This window comes from Telmatherina bonti (genome assembly GCF_933228915.1).
Source record: "Telmatherina bonti genome assembly, chromosome: 2".
In the NCBI taxonomy this organism is placed as follows: domain Eukaryota; kingdom Metazoa; phylum Chordata; class Actinopteri; order Atheriniformes; family Telmatherinidae; genus Telmatherina; species Telmatherina bonti.
In genome coordinates, this window is record NC_136620.1 from 17,660,084 (window position 1) to 17,678,288 (window position 18,205).

The window sequence follows — 18,205 nt, forward strand, 5'->3', positions numbered from 1 at the left end:
TCCGCTCGGGAATTCTCCCCAAAAATGACAGCACACTAGCGAAAGATTAACAACAAAAAAAATCTCAGAGAAGAACCTTTCTCACAGGCAAAATAAAAAATATGAGGCAGCTAAAAGCAGTCGTTAGTCCGCCCATTTTTTTTTTTTTTTTTTTTTTTGTTTTGTTGTCCAAGACCAAAGAATCAGTTAGAGATCCTGAAACGTATGTGAGGCGCCACGCTCTGCTCCACCGCTTTAACGCCGCTGCCGCTTCTCTTAGCAGCATCAACTAGATCCTTCCGCCTGACCTTTAAACATTAAATGGGACTGTCAGTGTGCTCCAATGAAGACCTTATTAAATGTTACTGGGTAATGCAGAAACTGGCGCATCACAAACACACATGTACCAGTAGTGTTTTTATTAATATAGAAGTATGAGTTTGAAAGTACATAATTTTATATTCAACAGCACGATGCTTTGTTTTGAATGTTTTACAAAGCATGAAGACTAGTGTGTTTTTCTGCGCAAGGATTTTAGGGTCACTGCAGTGCTGGCACAAACAAAAAATGGGAGGGGGGGGGGTCATTTTTTAAAATTTATTCATTTGTTTGTTTTGTTTCATTTTATTGATTATTAATTTCCTTTAAATAGAAACATGATAAAATGTGTTTTTATCATTTTACTTAGCAAACTTGACAATTGAGATCATTCTGTGTCAGTGTTGATTATTAACTCACACCCAAATTGCAGCTGTGTTGCTTATCTGCTTTTTCAGTGTTTGTAGGGGTGGAAAATTTGGAAAATTTTCGTTTTCACAAAGCAAATAAGTTTTTGGACTGATGATGGGATTTCAAAACATGAAAAAAACACATTTTTGCAGGCCAAACTTTGATCATTGTAACAGCATTATTTGGAAACCTAATGATTACAGCCTGTTATAGTTAACTTTTTTCCCATAGAGGTTTTACATTTAAGCAAAGCAACATGGTATAAGTTGGCGTGCAGAGTGACAGTGACAGTTGTGATTGGCTGTGATTTTGTCAGCCTATTGCACATTGTTTCAGTGCAGATTCACGTAAGCTGAGACTGCCTTAAAGTAATGCATGGTCATCATGTTTGGCTTTTTCTGTTTTCTTAGCTGTAGGAACTCTGTTACACTAAGTTTATTTCAGAAATGATCAAACTATGTAGGGCTCATCACAGCAAAAGTTTACAAATAGATTAAAATCAGTCCGGGTTTTGGAAATGATGTGGTAACAAAGACCTGAAATAAATTTTAAAAAGTGGCAGACACATGATTATAATTGTGAAGTAGCAGCACCAACAGCAGTCTACTCATTCTGCACACTGAAAGATTGTCCCTATACTGATGGCAATTAACTAAGTTGGACCTATTGGACCCATTTAGATCCCTTAACAATGGTTCCTGCAACACCTAAGAGGTAGAACACATGGCAGGACTGACAGGATAACACGTGGAGCATGTCTTAAAAGGTTGGAACAGAACCAGGTTTCCCATGTAGCTGTAACAGCTCAGTTGTCTACTTTGTGAAGACTTTATTCCTTGCGGATTCCTTGCAGGTTGGAGTTGGAAGTTTTTGCAGTGGGTATGGAAAACAGGATGGATTTAGCAAATTTCTTAACCTCTTACCTTTAGGTCCTATTGTATGACTTTACCTTTCTAGGTAGCTCTTTTTTATACCCCATCATGATATTGAACTGTTGCCAATTAATCGATTTGCAACATGCGCCTCCAGCTTTTTTTCCCTCCCTTTTCTCCCATTCCCATGTTAACTTTTTGAGACATGTTGCTGCCATCAGTTTTATGATTGGGATAGTAAAATATCTCAGCAATTGATTGCATTTCTGTGCACTGTGAATTCAATAATGGCCTTGACTTTTCTAAAGTAAGGATTTTAAACTGTGTGAAGTATAAAGTGCCTTCAAATCATCAAACAGCAAAGCTTAGGAATAATAGCTTCTCAGGTCACCAAATAAATAAATAAATTAAACAAAGATAAGTCTAGATTAAGTTACTTCTCTCCACAAAATTAAGTCTTTTCACAACTTAGTACTTCTGAGTTGGTACAGATTTAAGCTCTGGGTCTTTTATCTCTGGATCACTTCATTTCTTCGTTGCAGTGGACCCAAAGAAGCTTTTTCTCGAAAATACTCCAACTTTGCATTGTCATGTTGTGTCCAGGGTGTGCAAACGATCACAACAGTGATGCAATTGTTCAGTTTTTTTTTTTCACTCTCTGGCTCTGATGCTGCTGCCCAGACAGATGTCTGCAAGGCCAACTCTTCAACTGCATATCTGTAGAAAGTACCCAACATCTTGTTCAGATAACCAAGCTTCCTCAAGAATTTCCCTGCTCTTCACTGTTATTCAACATTCCAGCAACTTGTACTTTGGAGTTTACATCTTGACATCATCCTGACACCAGGTTATGCAAGGTCCTCTGTGCTACTCAGTGTTGCATAAGCCAACAGAATTAATTGACAGATTAGACCAACTTCAGAAAGGAGGGTAACTGTGTTTTTCTTTTTGTTTTGTTTTTTTTGTCCAGAACTACTGCGGGACCACATCCAGAGGTATTTGAGATATTTAATCCTACCAAGGAGGTCCAATATAAATCACAAGCAAGTCAAATCTTTAAAAAATATCACCAATTCAGCTTTACCTCAGATGAAATGTGATTAAAAAAAAAACAATTACAAAATATAAAATCATGATACAGAAGTTGTGAGACATGTGAGACATCAAGCAAACCATTATTCTCCTATCTTTAATATTACACATTTACAAAAACATGACACTTTAAACTGATGTTTGAATGAGAAATCTGTGCAGGGAACGGCTAAACTAAGAATGATTGCCTGTAAATGTATGAAATATGGTCATAAGTCTACATAATCCTTACAAGGCAAAACTATGCTGGTACTAAATCCCATGACTTTTATATCAATAGGTATTAAAAGGTATAAGAAATTACAGTTAGAAAGATTATATTAAAAAAATAATTATAATATAATGTGAAAAATAAAAACTTATTATCAAAACGGAATAATTTAATTTATTCCTTACTGCTTTGGGTAGGCCTGCCTACCCTGACTGTACACCAATGGATACAGGAGAGATGGGCTCAGACCAAGAAAAGACATCATTTTCCTATATTCCTTCCTCTGGTCCAACATCTCTAGGAGTAGTCTTCATAAACTCTCAATGAATGACCTGGTAAAGCAGCACCCATCTTTTCTACCATCCTTTTTTTCAGTTCGCAGTCTAACAGGTCACGGTTTTTACTCGGGCTTTGGTGCAAGGGTCATGCTGCAGTGAGCCCAGTTCACAGCCAGCATAAAAGAAGAGTTCTTCACCCTCCAATTTGCTGTTAAATTCTTGGAACAATAGCTTAATCTCAGAGGGCAAGGCTGATCTTCTGTCAGCTATCATGGTTTAGCAATTTTCAAAGGCATCATGAGCCAATAACCCAAATGTCAATGGGTGAAAAAAAATTAAACAAGAACTAAAAACAACTAATTCTGACAGGAAAAATCCTAAGTGGAGTACTTTAGACAGGTAGCATGAGCTGGAATTGTGCCCTCCTCTACTCTATTTAGAAACATAAGTCAGTATAACTTTGTTGTCTATGTGTCAATGCATTAAGAAAGAATTGCATGTTAATTACCCCTATAATTTTATTGCATTAGTGACAACCCTTCTTTTTTCACGTTAGTATCGGTTCTATCCGAAAACTTTTATAAATACAGAGTGCAAAATACTCATATCGACATAGCCTTTTGGCCCAATACTGATAATGGTGTCAGTACCTATACTGATACCAGTGTCGGTATTGCTGCATCCTTACTCTTCACTGTAAGTCACTTTGGTGTAATGTGATAGGTGTCCCATACGCGTTGCCGCAGACATACCATACCACCAAGACCCATAAACTGTCGTATTTTGCTTAAACAGATCATCATTTAGAAATATAATACATTGCCGTCATTGTGTTGCCTGGTCCATTGAAGTCCACAATCTGAAATTGACTCCAACCATTTGCTGTCAGCTATGTTTAGCTGTTTCTATTTTGAAAGCTGTGAAAAAAAACTGACCCTCATTGAAGAGAGAGGCAGCTACAGATTGTGCTCCACTTCAGCCCCTCTCCAAGACTTCGGGAAATACTTCAGCCTCTTGTGTCGAATCTTCTTTAGCCTGTCTGGTAAACGTAATGTCATTTCACAGCGATAAATCAGAAGAGGACAACGGTAAGGATGGCAAAATGTACCAGCCATGCTCTGACTCTGGTCTCGTCTCACCCAAGTTAACTATTGTAGTCGGAGACACACACTTCTCTGAAGAGAAGATGCTGCTTATTCAGAGTTGTGACTATTTCCAAGCTTTGTACCGCTCTGGAATGAAAGAATGTCACCAAGAGAAAATCCACCTTGGGTGTTTGCGTGCTCGAGGCTTCCTTATTGCCTTAGCCGTTTTACGGGGTGAGATACCGACGCTGAATGAAGATGACATCGTTGAAGCCATCGAATGTGCTGCTTTTCTACAGGTGACACAGCTGACCAAGTATCTCATTGACCTACTTGACACCGACAACTGTTTGCTGATGTATCACACTGCAGCAACATTTGGTCTCATGGGTCTTTATCATGCCGCTGGGCTCTTCATTCGAGACATGTTCAGTGACCTGGAGGCTGAGGTAAGAAAAGCCTTACCATCTGAGCTGATATCTTACATAGAATCTTTGGCGCCGAGCGTTTTTGTGGCTGTGGGAGCCCATGTGACGTGCTGTGAGGATAAAACTGTGCATGCTGCCTCCAGAACAGTCTGCTACTTGGATGAAACTGGCAATAGCTGGAAAATACTAGCAGATCTTCCACTTGAGGCCAGCACCTCGATGGCTGGAGTAACTGTTTTAGACAACAAACTCTACATTGTTGGTGGAGTTCATGGAGTCCATAAACAAGTTGTGGAGTCTTGTTTCTGCTACAGTGTTGAAACCAACAGTTGGACCAGGATTTCAAGTCCTGCACAGCTGCGCTATAACCTGAGTCTTGTGGGTGTGGATGGTTGCCTTTATGCAATTGGAGGAGAATATGAGCGAACGGTCATGTCATCTGTGGAAATATACAACATAAAGACAGGGAGGTGGACGTTTGCTGCTCACTTACCACGGCCAGCAGCAGGAGTGGCTTGCACCAAAACCATGAGCAGGATATTTGTATGTTTGTGGAGGCCAATGGAGACCACGGAAATCTACGAATATGTCTCAGGAAAAGACGAGTGGCAGCTCATTACCACGCTGATCAGACATCAGAGCTACGGTCACTGCATGGTCGGCCACAGAGATAACCTCTACATCATGAGAAATGGCCCATCTGACGACTTCCTTAGATGTTTGATTGACTGTTACGATCTCAGTTCTGGTCAGTGGTCATCCCTGCCGGGACACTTCGCCAACAGCAAAGGTTCCCTGTTCACGTCTGTGGTGAGAGGTGACTCTGTGTTCACACTCAACAGAAGCATGACACTAGAATACATAGTTGATGGTAAAAACTGGAAGCCCAGGCGACAGATGAAGGGGTTCCCCAGAAGTGGATCAGTGTGGACATTTCTGCTCCGGTTGCCAGAAGCCTGTATGTGGCAGAAGTGATTTTGTTTGGTTCATATTCGCTGAATGTTAAACTCATACTGCACACCTGTTTATCTATAACTATGATACATCTTTCCTTTTTATTGTAAATTTGTACCATTGTCTGTTGACTCTGTTAGTATTAAAAGTGAATAAAGTGATCAAGGGTGCTGGACTATGTTTAAAATTAGGAGTGCAAACCTGGGTGGAAACCTGTCTAATGATCAGGAATGTTCTCACACAGAAAAATTAGGTTAAAAAACAACAAACGTTTGCATTTTATGCCACTTCAACTTGTACATTATATAAGAAACAGGAACAATAAAACTGTAATTGGTTGTAAGAGTGTTGGGAAAACAAAACGATACTTGGATGAAGGAAATGGTTGGCAGAAGAGGAAATTCATAGATCTGCCTGTTGATTTAGGGTATTTTATTATTATTATTATTATTATTATTATTATTATTATTATTATTATTATTATTATTATTACTAGTGGTAGTAGTTGTATTAGTAGTAGTAGTAGTAGTAGTAATAGTAGTAGTTGTAGCAGTAGTAGTATAAGTAATATTTAAAAATTAAATAGAGAATTTTGTGTGTATTGACTTTTGATTTGAATTGTTTAATTATATTTTTGCAATCTTTTTTTAACCAAAGCCCAGTTTGAACCAACATCAAATTTATTTTTGGATTATAGATCAGAACAAAATCTGGTGTATTGCCAAGACAACATGGAGTAGGTTAAGATCCAAAAGGTGGCTAGTTTTAGGATTAAGCAATGCGAGCAAGTGATTAGATTTAGGATTAAGATACAGGGAAAGGTTATAAGTAGGGCTAGGCACATTAAGGCATTATTATTGGATTAACACATTAATTAATTAATGCTGTTAATTCGTTTATCACATGTTGTTTTTCTTTTTCTAAGTTCTGGTTCACAGCTTCTGAGCACAGATAAACCATGTGCAGAACCTTGAAGTCAAATGGTGGGTCCCTAGACAGAGGGGGGCTCTAAAAGGCCTCTACCTACATTTATCATCCTGTTACAGCAGTTTGTCTTTCTTTGTTTGTTTCTTTCTTAATCCTGATGGATATAAGTTTAAAAAACAGGGGCATGAAACTTTGTTCTTTAGTCCCTTAAGTCCAGGTACTGATAGTTGGAAGCAAGCGGTTTTGTTAAAAAAGTAAAGTTAACAATGCAAACATTATCCAGAAATCTGGATTATGTACCATTAAAGGTGCATGGATGGAAGCTATTGTGCATTTTATAAAGATTTAAGATTAAATTTAACACAATTATTTTAACTGTTAAAATGCTGTTAAAAAATGTTTGTTTAATGTTTGGAAACCACAAGTTACTGCATTTTCTTTATAAAGGAGTAGTTTAAAAGAAAATGGATATTTTGCATGTGACATTTGATTAATCACAATAATTGAAAAATTTCATGAGATTAACCATGGTTACATTTTTTAAGAAAAAAGTTTGGTTAGAAAAGTAGTGGGACTATGTTTTCAGATCAATTTAGAGCAGTGACCAGTGACTTTTTAGGGGTAACATTTTGGGTATGCTAGGGAATGCTAAACAATTGTGAAGAATGCTAAGGAATGCTAAAAAAATGCTAGGGAATGCTAAAGAATTCTAGGGAATGGTAAAGAGTGCTAGGGAACGCTAAAGAATGCTGAAGAATGGTAGGGAATACTAAATATTGCTAGAGAATGCTAGAGAATTCTAGGGCATGGTAAAGAGTGCTAGGGAATGCCAGGGAATGCTGAAGAATGCTAGGGAATGCTAATTATTGCTAAAGAATGCTAAGGAATGCTAAAGAATTCTAGGGAATGGTAAAGAGTGCTAGGGAACGCTAAAGAATGCTGAAGAATGGTAGGGAATGCTAATTATTGTTAGAGAATGCTAAGGAATGCTAAAGAAGTTTAGGGAATGGTAAAGAGTGCTAGGGAACGCTAAAGAATGCTGAAGAATGCTAGGGAATGCTAATTAATGCTAAAAAAAAAAAAGGCTAGGGAATGCTAAAGAATTCTTGGGAATGGTAAAGAGTGCAAGGGACTGCCAAGGAATGCTGAAGAATGCTACGGAATGCTAATTAATGCTAGAGAATGCTAGGGAATGGTAAAGACTTCTAGGGAATGCCAGGGAATTCTAAAAAATTCTATGGAATGCTATGGAATACCAGGGAATGTTAGGGAATGCTAAGAAATTGGAAACCTCACATAGTCAACAAAAACCACACATTCAGTTATGTGTGTGTCTGTGTGCACCTGTAAAATGTCATACTGACAAAACAATTTGAGAGCATTAGTTTTAAATATGAATGTTGAAATAAAGCCATGATTTACAACAGACTGCAGTAAAACACTGTTCAAAGTGAGCAATAAGTTTAAAATGATTTGAATTTAACTATGTGTTGTAGTGAATGCCCGGCCTAAAGCATCAATAGGATGTGTTCAATGCAAGTTATTGTCCCACAACCAGAGTGTCTCTGTGTGCTGCTGGCACCACTGTTTGCTTCCATTGTTTACAGTGAAGTCCAGTGTTTGCCCTCAAACAGAGCTCCTGTTTCCTGCCGCAGCTTCTGTTTCCTGTTGGCACCGAGCAGCCATGATAAAGATGATGATGGAGGTTAACGACAGGCCGAACCAGGCACCACGGCTCGCTTGGCAAGATGCCAGTAACGGGCATGCAGCCTGGGGTCAGGCCAGGACATGGCACTCAGGCCAGCAGAGTGAGTCTGATGGATGATAAGCAACTATCTGTAGCCATAATCATGTCATTGGTGTCTGACCACAGGATGGAAAGGAGTTCTGACTTCTGTGTAGCTTTGCCTAAACTCATTTCAAACCATTGGTGCAGTCCAGGGTATACGCAGGTTTATTGAGTATACCCACTTCCTTTTCAGTCAGCATAGATTATACCCACTTCTAAACCCCCTGTAATGCTGCTTTTATAGTGACAAACATCCCTACACATGTATATACATCACCCAGCAGCGCAGCTAAGGCTACCTATGCTACACTGGTGCAGTTGACAATCAGCTGCATAAACTTTAGCCTGAACATAGACATAATAAAGATGTAAGTATATATGTCTATGAGTCTCTCACAAATCTGTGTGCCAGTATTGGTTTAGTCATTCCATAAATCTTCCTCCCTGAAACCAGAGAGCAGAAATTATGTGACAATGAATAAGTATACTGATGGATTTTTGGGATAAACTAAATAGAGTAGTTTTACATGTCACTTTTTATGAAACAGCATTTTTCTGGGCCAATTTTTTTCTGATTTTAAAACAAGGGCAAAAAAATTGAGCGTATACCCACTTCTTCAGGGAGCACTACACCACTGTTTGAAACCAATACTTTTAGCTTCCTTCAAACATAGTGGATGATGGGACACCAATATGCCATTAGCAGCAAGTGTTAGCAATACGGTAAATCCACCATGTTCTCAAGACACTGAAACGGCACTATTGAACTTTTGCTGAACAGAATTTTTCACTGATACTTCCAAAGATGGCTAATTTAGCATCTGTTTCTAGCATCTAATCTAGCATCTCCTCTCTGCGCGCTCTCCAGCCAGTAAAAGTCAGTCTGATGGAGTCTTGTCTCGTCTTTGTTCTGCTCTTTTTTTTATTTATTTTTTTTATTGTCCTTCTTTGTCTTTCTCTGTCCTCTCCTAACTGTGAGGTTCTCTGGCTCATCTCACTTCACCCACCACACCTGGGTTCCACTAAGCTCATCAGCCTGCAGATTAGCTGAGATGGATTTTCCTCTCTCTTTATTGCCAGATTGTTGTTGATGCTGGTTGTGCAACACACCTATGACAAATACTTGTTCCTACATAAAGTTTAATGTGTTTTATTTGCATAATTTAAGAAATAATTATAAAATATTTGCCCTCCTTGATTCACTTTGTCCTCCCTGTTGTCATGTAGCCACTTTCAGCTAATTTGTCAGGCCTGGCTGCCACCACTTGGTATGACTCAATCTGCCTGCAGTCATCTGGAATTCAACTCTCAGCATCTTTTTGTTTATCTGTAATAAATCGGCATCATCTTTCCATGCTAAATCCTGCTGGAATGACGTGTTTAGGTTATATAAGCCAGATGTTTGTTTTATTTTAAAGGAGCACAAAAGGTCTGGGAGGATTTGATTTTTACCGATTTCAACATATTTTCAGTAGCACTTATCTGTGATTTACTGTTCACACCATTTTAAACCAGAGATCTCCAGATGTTTCTGTCCTGCAACACAAATTAGAAGCTTGAACTGAGCAGTTCATTTTATTTAAGTAATGTGTGATGTAGGGAAACATCTAAAACCTGCAGGACAGCAGCTAATGGACTAAAGATGCTTTACAATATGTTCTGTTTCCTCTGCACTGTAATTATAACTGTGTGACTATTGTCATGTTTTTTCTATCTGTTTATACACTGTGCTTCATATAGACTATCGTCAAGCTACAAGCAGTGTCTTATATATTTTTTTTTCATTTTGTATTTTTAGCTTCTTGTTTGCTTGATGTGTTTTACTTTTAAGTAATTGTGTGCATATTTAGGTGGCAGCACTGGGGGCCTTAGAGAACAGCCATTTAGATTCTCAGTATACACTTGACATACACTATGAAAAATGTCAATATTGTATAACATGCTCAAAAGATTCTGAAAAGGACTGCATAAGAAACAGGGAATCTGTCTGAAAGGTTTCCAAAAAAATCACTGTCTTTGGACAAAGATCACCATAAAATCTACAAATGGAGGTTAAAGCTCCATCGAGCAAAGAAGAAGCCAAATGGGACCAAAATAAAGAGATGTCTCAAAAGTTCTCTTTTTGTGGAAGGCCTTGCAGATTTCAGCAAGACAGAGTTTAACCACATGCTACATCCATCACAGCCTCACGACTTGCAGGAGAAGAGTCGCTGTGCTGAAATGGCCTGCCTGCAGTGCAGACCTTTCGCCACCAGAAAACATTTTTGGAGCATTTAAAAACCTCTCCTAAAAATCCAACAGCTGGTTTCCTCACTTCCCAGACATTTACTCTACACAATAGTAGACATCACCCTATTCAGCTTTTTAGACATGTGTTGTTATCAAATTCCAAATAAACTTGTGTTTTTTATTAAATGCTTCCTTTTTTCAATCAGAGCATTTTAAACATTATGCTTGTTATGTTTTCTTCATTCAACACTATTATAACAATAAAAACACAGATTTTGGGACTTTTAATGAAATGTAATTTAAAACTCCCCTCCCTCGCCTCAAATTTATATTTCGACTCAGACCCTTTAAAAGCTCTAGTTTCTAGAGCTTTTTTCATCATTTTGAGCCACTTCTTATTGTATCTGGAACATAAGAGTGATAACAATGGCATGCTTGCTATGGTGTAAAAATAATATAAATAATAACAGATTTTATAACAATAATATTTATTGCTTAAGTTAAGCTTTGATCCTCAAACAAGAAGTGTTTGTACTGTTTGGTTCTTCCATTTCTGCTCTGGAAAAAAAAAAGCATCTGAAATCAAGCAAGAAACATCTTTTCAGAAAACACAAGGATAAGTCCTGTTTGTGAAAACAGCAATGGTGCTCATAACCGTTGGATGAGTATTTGTTTTGGCTGCAGGCTGAGGTCAGAGCGATGACACGCGCCTTCTGATCTCCGTGTTTGCAAACATGTGGTGTTATCCAGCTACTCAAGAGGAACTGGGTCACTCTAAATGCAGCTTTATACACATGCACGCACGACAGATGGTCTGAAGCGGTGATGTCACTGTTGTCATGGTAAAGTTTACCCCGACAATGACCCCTGACTGGCATTCAGTCAAATTCAGCATCGTACTATGCTTCAGTCACAGTGAAACAAGAATTTGTTAAATGTTTACCAGCCGTGACAGCATGGTTGGTTTGTTTTTACTTCCAGTGCGTGCGTGCCCCATATTAAGACATGCATGATCAACCATCTGCACCACTGTAACCCAATAATCATGGATAAGGAGTTTAATGGATTATTTTTTTTATATGAAGAGCAATAAGGCAAGTAAAAAAAAACACAAAAAAACCCCCAACTAAATTAACCAGGCAACATTTAAGCTAAATTTAATGACAAGCCCTGAATGACAAAATATTTTTTTTTATTACAGCCTTATGTTGTGATATGTTCAGTGGGTGTAAGATTCATGCAATTAACTCTCCATCCGTCCATTTGTTTTCATGCAGTGAAAAGCAAATCTACTGTGACATTTAAAAGCAAACTTTGACTGTGTACATGCAGGACACAGCAGCACTGTGGTCTTCAGACCAATGAGGAGAACTGATCCATTGAGAATCTTGTTCCTCCTTGACTGACATCAGTTTTTTTTTTAGTTTTACACCAGAGAACCAGAATAGCATTGACCTGGTTTTCTTGGCAGCAATAAAAATGTTTAATATAAAGAATTTTAGAATTATAATTGGATTCATCTTGAAGAAAATGGATTAAAAGTTAACCCTTCAGGTGCTAGAGGTTTTAAAGTTTTTAAGACATACTGTGAATGAGAAAACAAAATTGAGAGTTTACAATAGCAGTAAAGTTATTCACACAGTTTTATATTATGGCATTAAAACATCATCATAAACTATGACTATATGTACATATATGTGCAATCAGTAGGTTTAATATTTGATCAAATCTTAGTTTCCAAAATACCCAGTCGTCTCATCAAGCCATCTGATCTGCCTCTGATGCCTCATTTTTCAAACCCAGCCATCATTATCAATGTTTATAGCACTAGTTGGACCTTCATTGCTTCCAGATATGTTTCAGGGCTACATTTTTCATCCCAGTCACCCTGGCCTTGGTTAGGTAAAGCCTCAGAGTTTTCACCTGTACATGTGCTGCTTAGGGTACATTATTATGATGTACAGACGCAACATGGTGTGGACAGAATGTGCAACTTATTACTGTGTGACATGAAATATTGAAGTGCAAAACAAGACAAGGGGCAACGTTTGTACTAGAAAGTGTTGCAAAAGGTCTCAAAGTATTTGCATCAAATTGATCCGTCAGGTGTTAAAGAGTTAACTGAAGCAAAAACATGCAAAAGTTAAAATTGTAGAGTTGGACCATAAGAAGGAGGTGCAGACCTGCAACTGAAACTGATAAAACCATCATAAAAGTGTTGTTGGGTCCCAAGCAACTGTTTAGTTATCTTGTGCTTCAAGCCAGTTCTGTCCTTGGGTTACATTTCATGTAGGAACATTTAATTTAATTGAAATGCATATTATACACATATCCTATATCATACCTGCCTTTAGGAGGTAAAATTTGTAATGGTTAATAACTGTCTTAAGTTTACATCAGTAAGTCAGAGGTCGTCATTTACAGTCTCTCTTATTCTTATAGATTCAAATAGCTTCTAAGGACCTTTGTCACTGACTTCCACAACCCACGCCAGAAATCAGAAGGTATATTTAGTAGTGGACTTTAATTTAATAAGCACACCATTCTGAATTCAAACCATGACTCGTTTAGCAAAGAAATGCAACAATACATTATTAGAGGAAAAGAGAAAAAAAGGAGAAAAACAGAGAAAGACAAGAGTTTGCTTTGGACCTACAGCCTGCATGCATGGGGAGCCTGCTTGACTGGTTGAGCTAAATGCCATCACTTCAAATCGGATTTTGAGAAGATTAAATGCAAGACCTTCATTTTGCATTAATTTCCCCCTTAAACAGGTTAACTCTGACTGAGATAACACAAATAAGAAAATGGACTACAAGTGTTGAAATGTAGTTCTAAATGAGGCAAGTGGGAAGCCTGTGTTGTCTTTGACATCAAATGACTCAAATCACCCTAAAAATTCTCTTATCCAGTTTTGTACCTGAATGTTCTGCTATGTTGTTCATCAGTAAAGCATCCTGATGCATGAAACTGTTCTGGAGTCAGATGTCATGTCAGCTGATTCTTTTCCATCGCTTGCCAGATGTCAGGAGAGCTTTGCTGTGACTTAAGTGGGTATTGTCTAATGCTCTGCACAGCTGTCTCACCTTACGACCTCACCAGTTCCATACTAGCCTGCACTCTGTGCTGGTCAAATCAGTCCACAAGAGTTGCTGCTGCTTCATTTTTTTTAACAGTTTATCTGTTGTTAGATAGTTTGATCCTTTTTATCATTAGTAAGTTGGAAGAAGAAGCAAGAAAATTTGGACTATACATAAGTTCGGACACAAAAATGTCTGAGTATTTCTTCTTGAATCATATATGTTTACATACAGGTGGAATATAAATAAATCAGGTTGGAACTTTAATATGATTAGTGAGGATGTTTTTGGCATGTGGAGGGGAGCAAACAGCAGCAACACACACTTTTTCTTTTGTGAAAATGAGTTATTAAACCAACATCTTTTAAAGTTCAGTCATAACTCCACACTCGAGCTGATTTTCAGTCCTGCCACCCCTTTCACAAAAAAAACAAAACAAAAACAAAACAAAACCTTCAACCCATATGGTAACGGGTGTCTCCTCTTTTGTGTTCTTTGGCCATGAATCAGACCTTCATCGTTCCCATCTGCATATAAACACAATGACATTCAACCCCCCCCCCCCATGAATATTAAATGTATTAGTCTATTGTGAAGCAAATGTCTTCCTCCCTCTTACCAGTCACCATTGCACCATTAGGACTTTTTCTGAAAAAAAAAAAAAAAAGTTTTCAGGACCAGCAGTCCTTATGGTGACTAAAGATTGATGTTAATGCAGCAAAGCGTCATGTGTCTCATTGGACGGGGAACAGCTAATAATTGATCTCTTAATTCCTCACAATATGTTTGTTGTCACCATACAATGTCTCAAACACAGTTAGGTCTGCAGCATCCTTTGGAGGGTTTGATCATGAGGTAGTGTGGCGTTTAATAATTAACTGACTGAATGACTTATTTATAGATATCATGAGGAAGAGTTATTTCAGATATCTCTTTTTTTTTAAATGATTATCTGTGCTGCGCAAAATTTAACATTGTATTTGTTCAGTCTGTATAAAAGTTCTTAAATGGTCACCTTTTCACGTAAAATCTGCATTCAGAGTGGAAACTATTTTACCATTATAAAAGTTTAATGTTCATTTTGGTATTTGTTCCTGAAGTTTGTTGAGAACATGAAAGAAGGAAAGTCTTTTTGAAAACACAAAACCTTAGAGATTCACAAATTACTTTACTTTTACAGCAACATGAAAATGTGAAAATGGATATTTACATGAAACAATTTATCATGAAGGGTCTTACAGACTTCCAAACCTTTCCATGTTATCACGTCCTTGGCTGTGCAGAAGCTTGACTGAAGTACCGGATAGCTCAGGATGTTGAGGACCTGAACTTCTATCTTTCTTGGATAAAATATAAGGATATATTTCATTCCTTTGACTCAATTTTTTTTTTAGGTTTCTGTTGCATAAAGTCAGATTTTAAACACACAAACCATAAAAAGATAAAAATAGCTTGCATTTTCTATAAAAAAAAAATAAAATAAAATAAAAAAAAGACCATTTTGATTTATTTGACCTCCAATTTGTTCACCAGAAGCACATTAGCTTGCAAAATCTGTTTTTGTAAGTTCAGTATGAAGGACTGGTATTATACTGAATCCTTCAAGCTGTGTTGAATCACAGCCCAAAGCCACAGTGGTCTCATTAAAGATTAGCATGTTTCCAGGTGTAGTGTAACATTACCATCAATGCCAACTGGAGATTAATAACCACGGCTGATGTGGAGTCATTTGATCTGGGACTGAATAACAACTGAACACTTTCTGGATGACCTTATAAACCCGATGTAAGCATGTCATTACAACTTTTTTTTTAACCAACATAAAAATTACTTTGGGGTATATTTTGGACCTTCTTCAAACATTAAATATATACAAGAAGATTTGTGTTCATAAATCACATAAAGCCAAAAATCCACTGTAGAAATAAACCAACTGATGAATCCCAGTTAGCTGTAAGGTAGTAATGGAACCCTGCTTGTATTAAGATGCATGCAAGCACAGAAGTATCTTTACTCCTGGTTCAGTGTATATACGGTGACAAGGGAGCAGCACAAACCAGATGACTGGAAGAGTAAATTATAATAAGTTTTATGCTAAATTTGCTTTAGTACAGCAGGTATAATGAACATTATTCTATAACAACGTGCTATCAAATGATAGTATCAACACAACATTTCGACGATGTTACAGAAAAGCCACAAGAATCAAATCAGAAACCACATAAAGGCTCCTCGTCAAGGAGCCCAGGGGACAGATGGATGGTTTGATGCTGGCTGACAACCAGACGACGACACTTTGTTGGTGTGCACTCAGTTGGATAACAACAACCATCTACCCCTCCCTATTCTCTTCAGAGGCCAAAGGTCAAATGGTGCATGGGGTCATCTGGTGACGTAAAACAGACTGCAGTCATTGACATCAGCAGAACATCTGCACAGATTTATTCCCTATTAAATGACAACTTTAAGTGGATGCTGGCTGCTGAAGTATGCAGTGTTTATTATCCTATTTTCTTTCAAAATAAAATGTTCTCCAGAACTGTTTCTTTAGATTTTTTTATGCATCTTCCTTTATACTTGTTGTTCCTGTCTGGATAGCAAAGAAGACGTTGGACAAACATGGCCTACACCTGCAGTTGACTCCAATTCGGCCTTGGATGACATGGCTTACCCAGGATTATAATGTCACAAAGTCACATGTCTACAAGACGCTGTCCACATTTGCACTTCCTTCAGACCACAGGCTCTTAACAATGCTTACCATAATCCACGTTAATGTATCTAAAGTGATGTAATGAACAAATGTCATAACCAAAATTAGGTCCAGCTCATGTAAATTTGGGTCATATCTGGCTTTTTTAACTGGTGTCAGCAGCATAACTGGTGTACAATCAAAATGTAGCTCAAATTAAGTTCAAACCACAGATGAGGATGGTTGCTTGATCACCTGATGATATCTTCATAATTAAGGTTTGATTTTACCTCAACTTCCTTTATCATGTGTTCAAACATTTGGCTTTTACAACTCAGAGAGCACTGTGAACATTTTATCAGTTCATATTTGTATATATTAAAAGTTTATTTTTTGGCTTCTCTTCAAGTTCTTCTGCATAGATCATTTTATACCAGGGAAAAAATGTGTCTCTCATTAATTATGAAGTCCCATTTCTGAACTGTGACTGATTTTCTCACTGTGGCACCCCCTAACAGAGACAAGTAACATTGCTTTTTGTTTAGTCTCTCACCTCCTTCCACAAAATAAAAGCCAGTCTGATAGTTCCTTTTGACCCTCTTTATTTTCACTTCTCTGATTGTCTCCTCTTGCATTTCATTGATGCAACAGACACAGAATACATGCAAAATAACCAGTGTGTTGTTTTTTTTTAGCCTCTGGACCCTTCTGGGCAACAACGGCATGATGAACAACAACATACCATTAAAAAGAGTCAGAAACAGAGTTTTAAAGTAAAAAGTTATGCTGTGTTGCAGGCAGTTAGACAGGCAGTTAGTACTTTTGTCAGAAATTTTTAATGGAAAAGTCAAACATGACAAGGAGACATCAGAGACTGATGGACATTTATTCAAAAGAAAAATAAAAAAAGAATAAACGATTTTATCGGGAAAAGATTAATCATTTCTTTTAAAGGAGGTCTTTTAGTGCTTCTGTTTGATGTTTTTGTTAAATAATTTACATGAAAATATAAGATAAACCAGTTCAAGTTTTAAGTAATTTGGGCTTTTTCTTGTTTGTTTGTTTGTTTTTCCCAATTGTTTTTGTTTGTTTGTTTCAGGGCTAATGTTAACTGCAGTGACATACATGTTTTATTTTATTTTATTCTATTTATTTATTTGTAAATCCAAATTAATCCATTTATTTATGAATACATTTAATTATAGAAGTAAATAGATTTATTTAATCTGTAAAGATTTAATCCAATAAATAAAAGGGAAGCCTTTAATCAATGCTTATTTGATTTTTACACACAAATGCTGATATATGAAGGTGAAACCCAAATTTAACATGTTTCATAACGAGCTCCTCTCCCACATCACAGCCCTAAACATGATGAAAAGTAAGTTCAGGTCTTTTCAAGTTATTTGATATGTAATTTACAACTTAAGCCCTAACTATTGTTTTTCTTTCTTTTTTCTTTTATGTACATGTGTATATATAGCATAGCCCGCATAGTATGTATCTATATTTACTAGTTTAATATTCTCTATTTCTCTTTACTTGTCTACGTGCTCCTGTTAATTAAAATGCTTGAAGAAAATGAAAATTGTTGCCATTTTATTTCTATATAACTGGTCAAAATAAAATTACATTCAACTTAAAATAAATAAATAAATAAATAAATAAATAAATAAATAAATAAAATAAAATAAAATAAAAAGATAAATACGTCCCTCGCGCTGACGTATGACGTTCTCGTGGCCGGATGGCGCCACCTTATGTCCGGTCCAGGAAGGTGACTTGTATTTGGAAGGAAACCACCATAAGGAGGAAACCTACGAGGCTCACGGCTGGACTTCGGACCTTATGATGTGAAGG

The 18,205-nt window shown here is 37.2% G+C and overlaps 1 protein-coding gene across 1 annotated transcript; it reads left to right on the top strand.

The window, feature by feature from the left end:
- Positions 1-4,185: 4,185 nt before the first annotated feature.
- Positions 4,186-5,809, top strand: kbtbd13b (kelch repeat and BTB domain containing 13b). Its single transcript, XM_079259955.1, has one exon. The coding sequence runs from the start codon at positions 4,213-4,215 to the stop codon at positions 5,647-5,649; it is 1,437 nt and encodes a 478-aa protein (XP_079116081.1). The 5' UTR covers positions 4,186-4,212; the 3' UTR covers positions 5,650-5,809.
- The last annotated feature ends 12,396 nt before the right edge of the window (positions 5,810-18,205 follow it).